The sequence below is a fragment of the Amborella trichopoda genome, chromosome 2, assembly GCF_054954075.1.
Source record: "Amborella trichopoda isolate Santa Cruz 75 chromosome 2, AtrichopodaSantaCruz75HAP2 v2.0, whole genome shotgun sequence".
Taxonomy (NCBI): Eukaryota; Viridiplantae; Streptophyta; class Magnoliopsida; order Amborellales; family Amborellaceae; genus Amborella; species Amborella trichopoda.
Genome location: NC_142337.1, coordinates 54,703,319 through 54,719,022, shown reverse-complemented (window position 1 = coordinate 54,719,022; position 15,704 = coordinate 54,703,319). Strand labels below are relative to the sequence as shown.

The window sequence follows — 15,704 nt, the reverse complement described above, 5'->3', positions numbered from 1 at the left end:
TTCATGCAGCCCACCTCCGCCCTTAGGTTTACAAATAATACTCCATGTAACAAGGTTTTGGGTGTCTTTAGTTTTTCTAGTTCCCTAAAGGAGGTTCCTTTGTAGCTTCTATAGGGTGTTTATCGTGACTGAGGGTGATTTGAAAGTAGAATACCAATGATTTGTGACTGAATTGAGACATGATTTGATGAGGGTAAGTCATCTCGAATGGATTAGGGTTTCTTGGTTCAAACCTCTAAGTTTGGATATGGTTTTTTCGATTAGGGGCTAGCAAATGTTAGGGGGTGAGTTTTCCTTGGAATAATGACAAACTTAGGACTTTTGAATTAAGAATACCTGACATCTCTTTGTTTTATTTTATTTACTGCAGGGTCTGGTATGTATAAGGCTGAGTTAAAGCAAGGTGCGCATTCAAATAGTGCTGAAATATGTTGTTTCAGTAATATAAATCTGAATGATGATCTGAAATTTATCTCTAATTATAAAATTTAAATATTCAAAAACAGTGTAGATCAAGCAGATCTATGAATACTTGAAAATCTTGAAAATTGACGGCTACATAATACATTACAAGATGCACTATTTCTAACACTTGAAATCTATTTTTTCTCATGTCTATACATCTTGAGGTCGAGATGATCGATTGAGGGTTTTTCAACATCTAAACAATCTCTTTTAGTGAACTTTTTAAGGTGTGCCTTAATTTGATTGTTTAGAGACTTACTTATATAAACTTTTCCCTTTACAAAACATTATATGATTATGAGGAAGTGGATCATACCTTCAAAATATCTGAAAGGTTTACCATTGAGGACCACAAAATACTTGGGGGTAGTGATGCACATTTTTATCCAATCAATGAATTTGTCCCTAAATCCATACATTTGAAACTCATTTATCAATAATTGTTTATCAACCCTATTAAAAGCCTTGCGGAGGTCAATTTTTAGGCAAAGGGAGCTCCCCTTTTTGTTTTTAGCTATGTCATAGATGAATTCATGCGCAATTAAAGCTTGCTTTAAGATACTCCTATTTTCAACGAAAACACCTTGAATAGCCCTGATGATCTGACTAAGAAACGATTATAATTTTAGCAATGATTTTGTTAATCACCCTATAGATGACATCAAAAAGTTTAATATGTCTAAAGTTGGTCATTGAGGGGAAAGCTTTTTGCTTACGGATTAGTGTGATGAAGGTTTTGCGAGGGATTGCATGGTGATTTGTGTCTTGAAAGTGTTTTTATAGCTTGAGTAATTTTTGGGCCTATTATATGCTAATTTTTTGTACAATAGGGGTAGCAAGGGACCCGACCAGACTTGGGAACAACAAGTAGACCCGACCTCGGATTCGGGTATGGGTCCAAATTTTGGACTCAAAAAGTCGGGTTTGGGTTTAAAACTTGCACCTGAATACTATTTAGGTCTGGATCCGGATCCAACCGAACTTGATCCGGACCCAACCTATAGTGGGTATTCATAAATATTGCCAATATTTTTATTTCTTAGTAATTTATGTTTACTATGTAAAACAATAAGAAATGTGGGTATATGTGGGTGTTTATAGGGTGGCAATGGACCCAACCAAACCCAGGACCTGACGAGTAGACCGAACCTCGGGTCCAAGTGTTATGGGTCCAAATTTTGTTTGGGTCCAAAACCCAAATCTGAATACTATTCACGTCCGGGTCCAGCTGGACTCAACCCGTTGCCACCCCTAGGTGAGGAACCATTAAATCCTGGTAACTTATTTGGACTAAGACACATGAAAGTGGTTTTAATTTCTTCAAAAGCCACATCTATTTTACAATGATTTACATACGAACCAAAATTTTTCCTAAAATACAAATTGTTCCATTTGTAGGTGACAATTACAAAGAAGGTCGATCAGCCTTTTTTTTTTTTTTTTTCAAAATTGCCTTTCGGTCTAATGATGGAATCCTAAATCCGAATTTAAAATTTTTTTATTTTAGTTTTTCGTTCTTAAGGCAGTGCTACTAATGAAAAACTAGAAAAAAAAAAAAAAATCAGTCCAAAAATATCTTCGGACCGAGGGATAATTTTGAAAAAAAAATAAAAATAGACATTTGATGGACTTATCCACCTATCATGGAGCATTTCACATTAAATTTTTTTTTAATAAACCGTACATAAATCACTCTTAGATGTCATTATTAGGCAAAAAGCAATAATGCACGTCGTGTTGGACATTAGATGCAACCAAGTTTTTATTATCAAGTGACCAATCAATGAAATCTTACTTCGAAAGGAGTGAGTTATAGGAGAAACTGGCCAAGGGGCACACTCATGCCATTTTTTCTCTCTACGTGTTGAATTTTTTTCATGGGGTGCTCTTGCATGACCACACTTTACACATGCTCCCTCAAATTAACTGCATATTTCATTTAAAAAGTAGTGATCCACTTCAGAATCATTGGATTATTATTTTGAAAAGAAAAATTTAGACTTTTTATTTAAATAGTCACATTTGAGAGACTCAGTTTGTAATATGCTCCCTCAGTAACGCATAATACTCTTTTTAATACCATAAAAATGAGTGAAGGTTGGTTACCAACTCCATTCTTCACTCTAAACACTCAAAAGAAAGACAAGGGAATCCCTGTTTCACTTTTTTCTCTTTTTTGGTAAAAAGCTCCCTTCACTCAAAACACTCAAAAAGAAAGAGAAGGGACTCCCTGTTTCAGTTTTTTTTCGCTCTTTGGTAAAAGCACAGTTTGGAACTCGAAGTTCTGAAATGGTTCATTTATAAAATAATCCATTTGGAATTTTAAGTTCCGAACCGATCTTTCCATCACAAAGAGCAAAAATCTTAATAAACAAGAGCAGATTCTAAATTGCAGGATAACTTCTTTGGTAAAAATAACAATAATACTTAGCTCAACCCTTAGATTAGATATCATTATCATCATCTAAGTCTTATCTCTATTTGAAACTGGCTAACTCTTACATTAGATGTAAAATTCTAAAAATTAAAGTACATCACAAAATGAAAGAATTTGAATTTCAGTGGCACACCTAAAACAGTTTAATTTCATATCCAACGACCAAAACTAACTATGACCTCTTTATTCAATTACATATGTTGGCACATTTGATATACATGAAAATATTTTTGTGAAAGTATTTTCACATGAAAAAACTCTTCCATGAGATTAGATGCAAGAGTTTTTTCACCCCGATCCGTCCCAATGCATTTTTTCACATCAATTGGTAGTCAATTGGCCAATTGGTTTGAACCCACGTCTAATTACATGGGGGGAGTTCGTTCATATAAACATACTTCCACAAGAAACCAAACAATGGTATATTTTTCCATATAAACATACTTCCACAAAAAACCAAACAATGGTATATTTTTCCATAAACACCGTAACCGCACTGCCTTCCATCATTTACAGTACATTGAGACTCTCAGTGGTGTTCATACCCTCTCTCACCTTATCCCCTTCACTTATTTTGCATTGCCACTCTTTGTGGTGATCTCTCTGTGCAACATTCACTACCAAGCTCCAACCCGGCTCCTTCCTAACACCAAAATCAGCCATCATCCTCCTCACTCCCAATACCCCATCCCACTGTCCATTAGACGCATAAACATCCGAAAGCATCACATAACATCCATCATGCCAAGGCAAATTCTTCATCATCTGTGCTCCCATCGCCTCACCAAGCCCCACATTTCCATGCACCATACACGCACCTAGCAAAGCACCCCATACCACACTATCAGGTTTTATTTCCATCTCTCTAATCACCTCTACAGCCTCATTTAGCCTGCCATTTCGAGCCATGAGGTCGATTATGCACCCATAGTGCTTAATACCAGGCTCTATACCATAAACCTCTCTCATATCTCTAAACTGTTTGAGCCCCTCATCCACTAGGCCACCATGACTACAACCATGCAACAGACTAACAAACGTTACATTGTTAGGCCTCGACCCAGCTCGAACCATCTGCCGGAACTGACTGAGCGCCTCGTGGGCGCGGCCGTGCCTCCCTAGTCCCCCGATCATGCAATTCCAAGAGGGCGTGCTCTTTTCAGGCATGAGAGAGAAAGACTCCAGAGCCATGTCTACGCTTCCACATTTGAAATACATGTTAACTAGGCTTGTTCCTAGAGTGAGATTGAGAGTTAGGCCTCTTCTCTCTATATATGAGTGAACCCACTTCCCCCGGTTGAGGTCTCCTTTTCGGGCGCACCCACTTAGGATGCTCACTAAAGTGGCATTATTAGGTTCTAAGCCTTGTTCATTCTTCATCTTACTAAATAGCTGGGTTGCTATGTTGAATTGCCCACATTTTACATACCCATCGATAATGGCACCCCATGAGACCTCATTCTTTTGGGGCATTTCTTCAAACACTCTGTGTGCATCCTTGAGAGAGAAACAATTAGCGTACATGGAGATCAAGCTAGTGAGACAATGAATGCTACAATCAAGTCCATGTTTATATAAAAGGCAATGTATTTGTTTGCCTTCTTGTAGATATGACCCATTTGCACATGCGCTTAGAACAAAAGAGAAAGTGTAGCCATTGGGGTTAGCTAGAGAGAGAAGCATATGGTGGTAGAGAGAGATGGCTTGTTCTGGGTGGGAAGAGAGAGAAAATGCCTTGATCATAGTGTTCCATGTGTATGTGTCGGGGGAATTGGTGTGGGCAAAAAGGAGGGAGGCATGAGAGAGGTTTCCCATTGGCGCCTCCACACAAAATTTAATCAAACGGCTGGAGACAAAGACTTGGTTTGATATACCGGTGGTTACGATTTGGGCATGGATTTGGTGTAGTTGGTTCATATTTGGACATTTTTCTAAGAGAGAGAGTAAAGGGTGGGATAAGTTTAGAGGAGGTTCAGAGGGGGAATTGTTGCAGTGATTTGGGATGAGGATATGGAAATAGGAGGCTTTAAATTGGTAGAACAGAAGATTGATGGATTTATGGGTTGAAATTTTCATTATTTGGCTCTCTTCTTCATTTAGCAGGTTGTAGAGAGAGAATCAGCAACTTTGTGATTTTGAGCATGGATGCTCAATTGAGCACGCAGGTGTGTGTGGGATTTGAGTAAGACCTACATATAGGACTCAACTTTTTAAGCCACACGGCACTTTTAAGCCATACTAAAATTTAAAGTAAACTTTTATTTCAATTAATTCGCTAAAGGCGAGTGGTCATAACGTTATGTCTTGAGTTTTATTGCTATTGGAAACCGTTTGTGTTGAACTACCAAAAAAATATACTAGGATCGACAAAATGAGTATGGTTTCTGAATTTGGGAGGGCCTTTGATCTCATGGTGTATACTTATTCCACCGAGTAAAAAGCTTGTTTCAAAATATTTTTTCTATCTAAAATTTTGAAATCCATGAACATTTTGGAGGGGTATGATCATGGAGATTAAATGCTCAAAATTGGCAACTCTAGCAACCGCTACTGACTGGGAATCTAGAATACATGCGGTGGTAAGGAATTTCAAGAAGTGGCATGTCTAAGAAGTTATTAGCATGAGAGTAGAAAGTAGGGCAAACCAATGGCGAACCCAGGGAAACTAAAATCAAACTTCGATGGGAGTTCCTTTAGAAATTCAAAAAACTTGTAAAGCTCTATTGACATTTCGTATAAATGATCCAATTTAACATAAAAAAAAAAAAACACAAGGACCAATGACATCTTAGAATCTTAATAAAAAATTTGTTCCGAGTTGGAGATTGTTTATCAGGCAATACGTAGTCCTGCCTTCAAAATAGACCATTCTAAAATGTGACGACAGTAAGATCAAAATGCAAAGACGGAACAAAATCATGAACAATTCCACTCCCTCCCAATAATATTTGATATTTGAAGAACTTCCTCATTTTTCTTTCGCCAGTAACAAACCCTTATAAATGATTAAAGCAGCCTACAGATGTATGTGCCAAAATCCATCACATATCATACATTCTTAGGAGTTATGGTACATTGCTTCCGACATTTCCATATGTTACTTGGCAGAACATATCAAAGGTTCAATTCAAGGGGTTGAAGTTCCAAATGCTTTTTATCAGATTTACGAGTCTGCTTCTTTTTTATAAAGAGAATGGCAAGGATAGTTCTAAACAAGCGGCTCAGTGGGTCCTGTAAGCCATCCATTTCATAGTGCCCAAATCTCCAATCTCTTTGAATAAGAGGTCTTTGTATTGGATAATCCAGCCCTCCTGTTAAATGGCATAGATCAATTTATGATGAAAAAGCTATCAATTTAAGGTACAAGCATTCAAAGAGAAGGCTAGTTATGGACATAAATGCGAAAACAAGAAGGGAAACAAGCTTAAATACTGCTCATAAATGCGAAAACAAGAAGGGCAAGCATATCATATACGGGCATAAACTGTACAGTAGAGCAGCTAACATCCATTCCCGTTGTTAGAACATAGTGATACACAGTAATCCCTACTGATGGTTCAAGTAGGGTTAATCTCCACTGTCTGTCATCAGGATTGGATCGGGGATACCACAGCTATGTATAGTGGACCATGCAGCAGTCGCATAGGGTATCCTTGCCCAATGAAGAAAGCCTTACAGGTTATCTCAGGAAGAAAATCCAATACAAGTTGTACACTAAGTGTTACCTGCATATGAGAGTAGCCAAAAAGATCAAGGGGACTTACCGGCATACATAAGTCCATGTTTATCAACTTCCCTGAAAAATGGCCGAGCTTTTTGTTCAATAGCTGCACTCTGGAGCTCAGTCCATGCCCTTAGCCGATCCAGTTTTGTAACCTTACCTGTTGTCACCACCTGAAAGCAACAAGTACTTAATTCGAGCATAAAACAAGACCAATGAAAGAAAAAGCTGAAAGCAAAGAAAGAAAAAGCTGAAAGCAAAGGAAGAACAAAAAAGTGAAACACACATTCACGTGTTGGTGCCAATGTACAAACACATACAATAGATCCAATCTTTACGTATTGAGCACTTGATACAGCGGAAGTAAAGAGTTGGACGGAGAGGCCAAAATACTCTGATTGGCAATGTCTATTGAGATGGGGATTTCATTTCTAGATTGAAAAGATTCAACTCAAAAGATAAATGAACCTCATCCTAATACCTTCGAAAATAAAAAATATGAAGGGCGTGGAATACGTGCAAGGCCATTGGAACGATCCACTGCTACCAGTCCAAACTTGGGGCCATAGCCATCAGCCCATTCCCAATTGTCTGATATTGTCCAAAACAAGTAGCCAAGCACAGGAACACCCTACAAGAAAAAACCAACAGTTCACAACAATAGATGATTATAAATTATGAAAGGGCATTTATAAAAGGGGAAGCATGCAATAGCCCATCCTGGTGTACCAGATTGATGTCCCCGTTTACCCCACTCCAGTTAATCTCCAAGTACCCATCAATGGGTACTTAGCCCAGGAGTACCTTATATCATCCTAAGGACTATGGTATGCTTTCCCATTATGTGGAATTTCATAAATATTGAGTACGAGGAGAACAAACCTCACGTATGGCGGCATAAATAGCAAGCAAATGTTCCAATATGTAAGGTCGACGAATCAAATCAGTCTCATCAGAGATCCCATTTTCAGTAATGATGAAAGGGACTTTAAGGTGCTTATATCTCTCATGAAACTGAAGCAACATTCGGTACAACCCATCAGGATAAACACCACGCCCAGATTCACTGTATTCATCATTCGCTACAAGCTTCAAGCCAGGGCCAGAAACCACTTCCTGAACACCGAAGTTTATTTCAGCAAACAAGTCTAAACTTCATATGAGTCAGTTTTGTATGTAGATAGTCAAGTATATTATCGAAAATGAAGAATGTACTTTGGTGTGCACAATAAGTTGTGTCAATGGAAATGGAGGACCTGGCCATAGTAATTTATCCCTATGAAATCAAGCTTGTCGCTTATGCTGTCCACATAGGGAAATAAAGTTAACGAATTAGCCAGCACAACGGCAGGTACATCGAATAGACCATATGGCCTCATAAACGAAACGTGATGTGCTACCCCCACTTTCCATTTCGAACCAGTGCTACTGCAAAAAATAAGAAAAAACTTGAATCAGAATCAAATGGTAACCCCCAAAATAAGAGGCATATCTATAAGCAAGTGAACAGATCCAACAGTAGCCATAGGCCCTCAGTGCCATCACCATCCAACCAAATGACAAACAATAGAGAGTGATGTAGAGAGTGGGACCCACCAAAATAAAATAGTGATGATGACTATCATTGACTTTCCATAATCCATTAGGTTTACATTCTCTCACTACCACTCTATTATTTGCTCAGATAGTGACGATTCCTACGGACTGTGGCTCCAACAGTCCAACTGATTATAGCATACATACCTTGCAACCAAGTGACCACACCTAGCTACCACACTAAGCAGGCAGCACTCCTAGACTCATTTCCAATGTAAACATTCTGCTTAACAATAACGTTCGTGGTATGTATAACAGCAGTCTTTGTTTATTTTTTTTGGGTAAATATGTCTGACTGCAAGCCTGGGTAAAGAAGGAGGGTTGTGTTGGGTAGGGCAGCCAGAGTAAAGCTTTGCCAAATCTTGTAATGAATCCTAAACCTATGAGCAGAATGGTGGAATAAGATTAATGTAGCCGATCCCAAATAGCTAGGATAAGGCTTAGATGATGATAATGGCGATGATGATGAAATATGTGTGACTGCAGTCAGTATTAAACAATCGTTGTTCCATGGACACCAACATAAGCATCAATGTCCAACACTGTTTGAAGTATCCAGTGCTCCGTCCAATTAAGCAGATACAGCAGGTGTTGTCCATATAAATATTATGTTAGTCTAATAATACTCTTATATGGTATATATACTATAAATTACATAGCATAGTTACACCGGTAGAGCTCACTGCGCAACTTGGAGAGGTCCTGAGTTCAAACTTTTAAGGAATGCTGTTATGTTATTCATATTAAAAAAAGATGTTAAAATAGTATATAAAAAATTGTATGCTTTATACACGTATGTCCAACTGGGATAGTAGTAGAACCTACCTGTCTTCAAGAGGTCCTCAGTTCAAATCTCATGGCTAATGTTCAATATAAGTTTTATTGTTCGGGCCTATGTCTGGAGGTGTTGACATGTGACCGCACAGAGAAAATATGATGTGTGAAGGTAACACAGAATAATCCTTTTCTTTGTTAATGAATATTTTACCTTTTTCTTAAAATTATAGTCTTTTTGAGGTATGATCGTATTAGTCAAGAGGAAACTACCTTACCTACCCTAAGAAAATACAACGACATTTGAAACAAAGGTGTAAATGTTTCAGAAGACCCGTCACAAGTTTAAGGATAAAAACCTGTTTGCATGAATATAATCATAAGCCTTTGAATGTGCAACAGCCATCCAGTGCAAGGCTTGTGTGTAAACACCCATTGGTAGGGCAGATGTTGCAACCTCAAGCATATCAGGGTGTCCGCCAGGCCAAGCACCAGCACAATAAGTCAGCATGCAAAAGACATGTGGCTCGTTAAATGTTATCCAATAGTCCACAAGTTCCGAGATACCATCCACAGCAACCCTGCATAAAATAGAGCCAGGAAATCAGTTTTGGAGGGATAACAGAACTCAAGGAAGAATTGCGGGAATAAAGACTGCAACAAGACAGCTCGTCAACTGCACTAATTTATACCAGGACGTAACCATTATTTCAATATCAAAATAAAAGAAGAACAATGATAACACATGGAACTTATATTACAATTCTTCAATTTTCCACTGCCATATGGCAGCTCACATAAGTAAAGCATAGATGAGTGTCATAATGAAGCCAATGAGCATGTGCAAACAAAACACAAATATGTAGACCTCAGAATCTTAACAATGGTATTAAAACACTACTATACAAGCGATAAAGTGAAGCTTCATCTTCGGGAGAACAGCATATATGAGAAATAAAACATACTGTATATAGAAGAGGAGTTCTCCAAATAATAGTGGTTGAAGTCCCAAACTAAGTTTCAGGTGCCACAATACTTTTAAGATGCAAAATTCATAATTCTCCCACAAAAACATATACAATCCCTGGGAAAGTAACTCACTTAGTAAACTCCATAAAATAGTCGACAGTTTTCTCAAGTTTCCATCCACCATATTCTCCTGCCCAAGGTGGAAGGGAATGGTGGAATAGCGTCACCATAACCTTCATCCCATAAGATCGCACCTTTTGAATGATCCATTTGTATCGTTCAAGTGCAGCCCAATTGACCTGCAGAAGTAAATTCCAATTAATCAATTTACCTAATATAAACACCACAGAATTCCAATGATTTCAAGCAATTGAAGTTCTTCACGCTATACATATAAGCAATCTTCCAAACCCAAGCTATACCTAATAAAGAGGTAAAGACTATAACCCTAAAATGGAAACCCATAGAATTGGCAAATACAAAAGGGATTATCACAAATTAGCAGAAATTTGATTTTCACTTGCCTACATACCAAAAATTGGAAGACAGAAACATTGGAAGAAAGAGAATAGGGTGAAAGTTTAAATAGACAGCTCCTCAATGTACTTACTGATCTTTGAACCCCATCAACAGGTTCCTCAGGCATAATCCTCGTCCAGTCAATGCCCATCCGGAAAACACTAACACCAGTATCTTTAGCCAACTTCAATTCGGTCTCAGGATCAGACCAAAACCTCAGTCTTTCTTTCCTGTAATGAAAACCACAACCTGAGGTGCTTTTAACTATGATGAAGTTCAAGAGTATGAAAAGATTTGGTTCCTATCTGTTTTGCCTAAAATCTAATTCTTTCCACTAAATTCCCAAAGCCTGCCCATAACAGATTTCAAGCATGACTTTGATAAGAAGAATACCAAATGAGATGCAGAAAATTAAAGAATTCAGAAAGCCATTATCAAATAATAAAAGAAAGACAGCAAAGGCAAGCAAGAACTTACGGGTTCGGCACATTGTGCCAAGCAGCAATGTTATGCTTACGTTCAACATGCTGCTCACCCTCCTCCTCTTCTTCTTCCTCTTCCTCCTCGTCCTCATACTTCTCGTACCCTCTAATCATGGCCTCCATTGCTACTTTAAGAAACTTCTTATTTTTCTTCTTCGCTCTCGCACTAACAGAAGAAGAAGAAGAAGAAGAACAAGCACCCTGTTGTAACGCTCCATCTCCAGATGCTGAGCCCATCAAAGCATCAGCAGGCTCAGAAGAAGAAGAAGACTGTGCACATGGCGTCTCCTCTGCAAATTGAACCCATGCATCGTCCAATCGATCCTCCACATGAGCAGGAGCAGTTGCAACTCCAAAGAAGAATCCCCCTTCTGCCTCTGCAAATTCCCGAACCCATCATCAACATCAGAACTCCTTTAATGAGAGAATTATGGCTTATGGTTTTTAGTTGATAAGTTTCGCTCCACAAAAAAAAATTCAGAAAAAAAATTAGGGTTAGGTTTCTTATTTGATTTGTGCTGTTTGAAATAGCGGTTATGAAAGCGTTTTGGGTTTTCCCCACCATTTGCATCTATGTTGAAGGTAGCAAGAGTGTCCGAAGATTCGGCCAGAGGTGGATTGATGGGCATGAGGTTTTTCCGCCTGAATCTAGAAAATGAGAGGATGTTTCCTGCCACTGTAACGGTGACCAAGATGCCAGCAATCTTAGTTGCCGAGACCAGAAGAGAGACAAACGCCATCGCTCACTATTACTTGTCGCAGTGGCTCTCTCCAGATTAGGGCTAGAAGAAGAAGCTGGAGATCGTTCCTTTGGCTAAGATTCTGGAAAACTCAGTCGCAGAGACCAAATGGGGCACGAACTCCATTGCTCACTGTTACTGTAAATTCGGACCAGAACAATAACTATACCGTTACATTGAGTAAGATTTCCAGAGAACTTGGCTCAAGAGCTCCGAGACATAGAATAGCCATGACTGCGATACCAGTAAGTTTAATTGCAGAGAGAACATAAAGATATCAGAATTAGCGTCAATCACTAGCACTGGAACACCAAATAAATAGTTATTAGTACTAGTACTGGTAGTCATTAATTGTAGTTTGTACAGTTGCCGGAACATTGAGGAGGTGAGAGGATCCCGGCGATAAGAGTCGCCGTGAAAATTTTTCCGGCGAACTTGATATTAGAGAGAAGGGAAACAGAGAATCAGATAGTGACTGATTAGCTCGTGTCTTCTGAATTTGGCCAAGAAAGGGCTCCAGACGAGTATCATTTCGGGAGGTCGGTCGACACGTGGCACGTTTTTTTATGGTTGATGACTGAGGCCTCTGATTTTTAGGATTTGGCCTTCTGGATGCCACGTTTTTATGGGCACGAATGTATTTGCGCTTTGCACGCAAGCTATGATGACTAAAAAATAAACCGAAATTTATGTACGGATCGGACTAAAGTTCCGTTGTAAACTTATAACGATATGGTCTAAAAATAAGCCGTTGTTTTCGAGAATGATAGGATCTCTTCTTTTTCTTTTTTCTTCTTCTTTTTGTTTTGGTTTTTTGTTATTGTTTTTTTTTCTTTTTTAAGTTTATTTATTTATTTATTTTTTTCAATCTAGCCTCCCGCCTTATTTATGCTCTCAATATCGTTTTTCTTTTTTCTTTGCTCATCTTTTCTCGCACTCTCTGCATAAACATCCCCTGCTGTCGGGCCTCTCTCTCCCTTTCAACCCGGTAGCGTCTCTTTCACTCCTTATCTCTCCTTGCTAACGGGCCTCTCTCCCTCTCAAAGCTCTACTTCCATTTTTTATGTAGGTCTCTCTTTTATAGATTTGAGCTTTTTTTTTTTGGGAAAAACAGTGAGTTGCTCAAAGAAGGGATTTTTATCCTCAATTTGAAAGATTATAGGCAATCTCAGGTTTTGTGGCAGATCTAATCTCCAATTGAACCCAATAATCTCAAAAATCAGGTATGTCTTCGTCTCACTTCCATTTTTCTTATTTTTTTAAGGTTTTTTTTAGTTTCATAAATTTATAATTTTTCTAGTTACATATGATTTTACAGTTAAAAATTTGAAATTTGGCTGACTTTGTTTTGCATGCATTTATTTTACAGTTATATTTGTTTCTAAAATTAAAAGAAATTATGGGTTGTGCTTTGTTTGGGTCCTCTTATGCTTTGTAATTGGGCAATTGTATGGCGGTTGTTACAATATACATGTTTTTTTAGCCTTGTCCCTGCCAATGATGTTTTTAGTTTTTAAAAACTATTGTCAATAATTGTTTTTATATGTTCATGTTCAATTTAGGATTCGATGTCCTTTTTAAGCGATACTTGCTATATCCAATGTCTGATTAGGTTTAATTTTTGCAACCAAATTAAGGGATGTCTATCTGCTTAAAAAAATATTGGCTTGCTATGTGTTTCTTATAAAGCTATGATAATCGGGAGATTTTTAAAGAGTTTAATCATCTGATTCTTTTTTTTTACATTGCATTTGATTGTGTAGATTAAAGTGTTCATTTTTTATATAATGAACATACATGTTCAAGTGGGTTGCTCCAATTTCATGGTTTAGGATGTGAGGTTTATATGAGTTAAGGCCCTTAATAAAATTGTTATAGTCAAGAATAGTGGGAAGATGTTGATGACTTATCTTATGTTGTCGCGCCCCAAGAATTTACAATACTGATATTCTTGAGATGTGACAGTCAAAACATATATACATCTCGTTGATAGGACAAATTTACAGTGGCGAATTCTTACAATATAACAAAAGAAAGTTTAAGCACAACTACAGTATCTTCCAAAGTTGATCATGACGAGCACTCAAAATGAAACCGCAGTTATCCTGAAAAAAATATTTACCATAGTTTGATGAGTTTGGCTACTCAATAAGTGATCATCATAATCCTAAAAAAAATCATGATTGAAAGATATCAATATTTTCAAAAAGAGGTCTATTAACAGAAATGCATTAACAGTTTCACTTTCATGAATGCATAATTAACTATAATCCGAATAATTGAAATGCATATAACATTTTAACGGCAGTGTATAATTCAAAGGATTTCACAAATTACCCTACTGACGTCCCAAGTAGGTCACCTATATACCCCATCAGCGTAGTGATGGGTCCACTTAATTCCTATCGGCGTCTCAGATAGGCCCACTTAATCCTGCAGGTCCACTTATACCTCACCGGCACGACCGGATGAGTCCACTTAATCCCTACCGGCGTCCCAGATAGGTCCACTTATCCCTCACCGGCAAACCAGATGAGTCCACTTTTATACTTAAAGTATTTCTAAATCTCTTTAAACATTCGAAAGCAGCAATATCATGTACTCAATATATCACTGAAATTATTAATATGAATTTCACTGAAACCATTAATAACAGTCACTTTCAATAACATTTCAAAAATACCCAATCAAATATTTTGGGCTCAAATTCAGAAAAGTAGCAGTTCGTAAAGACATTCTAGCATAATTGCCAATCTAATATGTATAGAAAAACTCTTATAGAAATTCAAGAATACGGAATCATCACAATTTATGGGATGTCAATTCGCAAATGAACATTTCACAGACAATGCTATAATCAAATGCAAAAATATCAGTTTTCAAATAATAAGGCAGTCATTTGTGCATAAAACTTATAAAATAAAGATCCTGGATGGAAATATCACTATTTATTAAAACGGATTATTTTTCAGGAATATGATGTCACTTACACATAAAACTAATAAAATAAAGATATTGGATAGAAATATCACTATTTTATTGAAAACTGACTATTTTTCAGAAGAATGCGATCACTTACTCCTTAAATTACTCTGATATGTAATTATTGTTGCCTCACAAGCATCAACCAAAATATATTATTGCTGTTGAAGACCCCCTCAAGCTTGACTGATATTGGCTGAGTAACATAGTTCTTCGAACTCTAGAAGGACTACCATCCAAAATCCATAAAGCTCCAACGAAAAGTCCAAACTAATCTATAAGATTTACCTCACCATCTTCCAACTCCCACCCAGTAAACACGAGAGAGAGTGAGAGAGCGTGTTTGATGAAAGAGAGTCCCAGCCCCTGTTAAAACTAAGCTTGGTAAGGGTTTTTATGAGAGAGTGAGACCTTTAAACTTTTTAAGACCTTTTTTAAAGGTGTCTCAACTACATGGATTGGGCTGTTGAGTTAGCCATGTCAGGTGATGAACCATCAACTTTTAAAGCCCATTTATTATTTATTATTATTATTATTATTATTATTATTATTATTTATATAAAGCTCATCCAAGATAGAGAGAGACATTCTTATAGAGAGACTCTGTTTAGGAGAGAGAGAGAGGTACTTTTTATGACACCTCAAGTAAGAAGTGTCAATAAAATATTAAATGAGAATATAAAATGGGTAATAGATTATAATATAAAATGGGAGATGGCATACTAACCTGCTACGTCAAAAGTAACAAGAGAAAGGGCCAAACACGTTAATTTTGGTATTATAGGTAACAAAAGAGAAAGCTAACACATTAATTAAGAAGAGTAAGATAAAGAGTGGTCTTTTATGGACCACCCTATGTAAATAGTCCACATGGTATAATATCAGTATGATGGACTCTCATTCAAAATTATTTCTTTATGTAAGTATTATATTATATTATATTTATTTATTTATTTATTTATTATTATTATTATAATAATAATAATAATTATTATTATTATTATTTGTATTTATTTCTA

At 37.2% G+C, this 15,704-nt stretch overlaps 1 protein-coding gene and 1 pseudogene across 1 annotated transcript; both read right to left on the bottom strand.

Moving 5' to 3' along the window:
- Window positions 1–3,412: 3,412 nt before the first annotated feature.
- LOC105420444 (putative pentatricopeptide repeat-containing protein At5g59200, chloroplastic pseudogene) lies at window positions 3,413–4,093 on the bottom strand (annotated as a pseudogene).
- Window positions 4,094–5,873: 1,780 nt separating this feature from the next.
- SFR2 (Glycosyl hydrolase superfamily protein) lies at window positions 5,874–12,198 on the bottom strand. The gene is made up of 10 exons (XM_006841556.4): window positions 11,526–12,198; window positions 10,959–11,340; window positions 10,573–10,711; window positions 10,095–10,261; window positions 9,353–9,574; window positions 7,880–8,051; window positions 7,506–7,739; window positions 7,105–7,254; window positions 6,667–6,796; window positions 5,874–6,213 (listed from the first exon to the last, which is right to left on the bottom strand). The coding sequence occupies exons 1-10, from the start codon at window positions 11,701–11,703 to the stop codon at window positions 6,017–6,019; spliced, it is 1,971 nt and encodes a 656-aa protein (XP_006841619.1). The 5' UTR covers window positions 11,704–12,198; the 3' UTR covers window positions 5,874–6,016.
- Window positions 12,199–15,704: the final 3,506 nt, after the last annotated feature.

Excerpts from the sequence above, each read along its gene's own strand:
- SFR2 (XM_006841556.4), bottom strand. The coding sequence starts at position 11,703 with ATGGCGTTTGTCTCTCTTCTGGTCTCGGCAACTAAGATTGCTGGCATC. Across the intron at positions 9,575-10,094 it reads TATTTTATGGAGTTTACTAA|GGTTGCTGTGGATGGTATCT; the intron begins GTGAGTTACTTT and ends TATTTTATGCAG. Across the intron at positions 6,797-7,104 it reads CATATTTTTTATTTTCGAAG|GTGGTGACAACAGGTAAGGT; the intron begins GTATTAGGATGA and ends TGTTGCTTTCAG.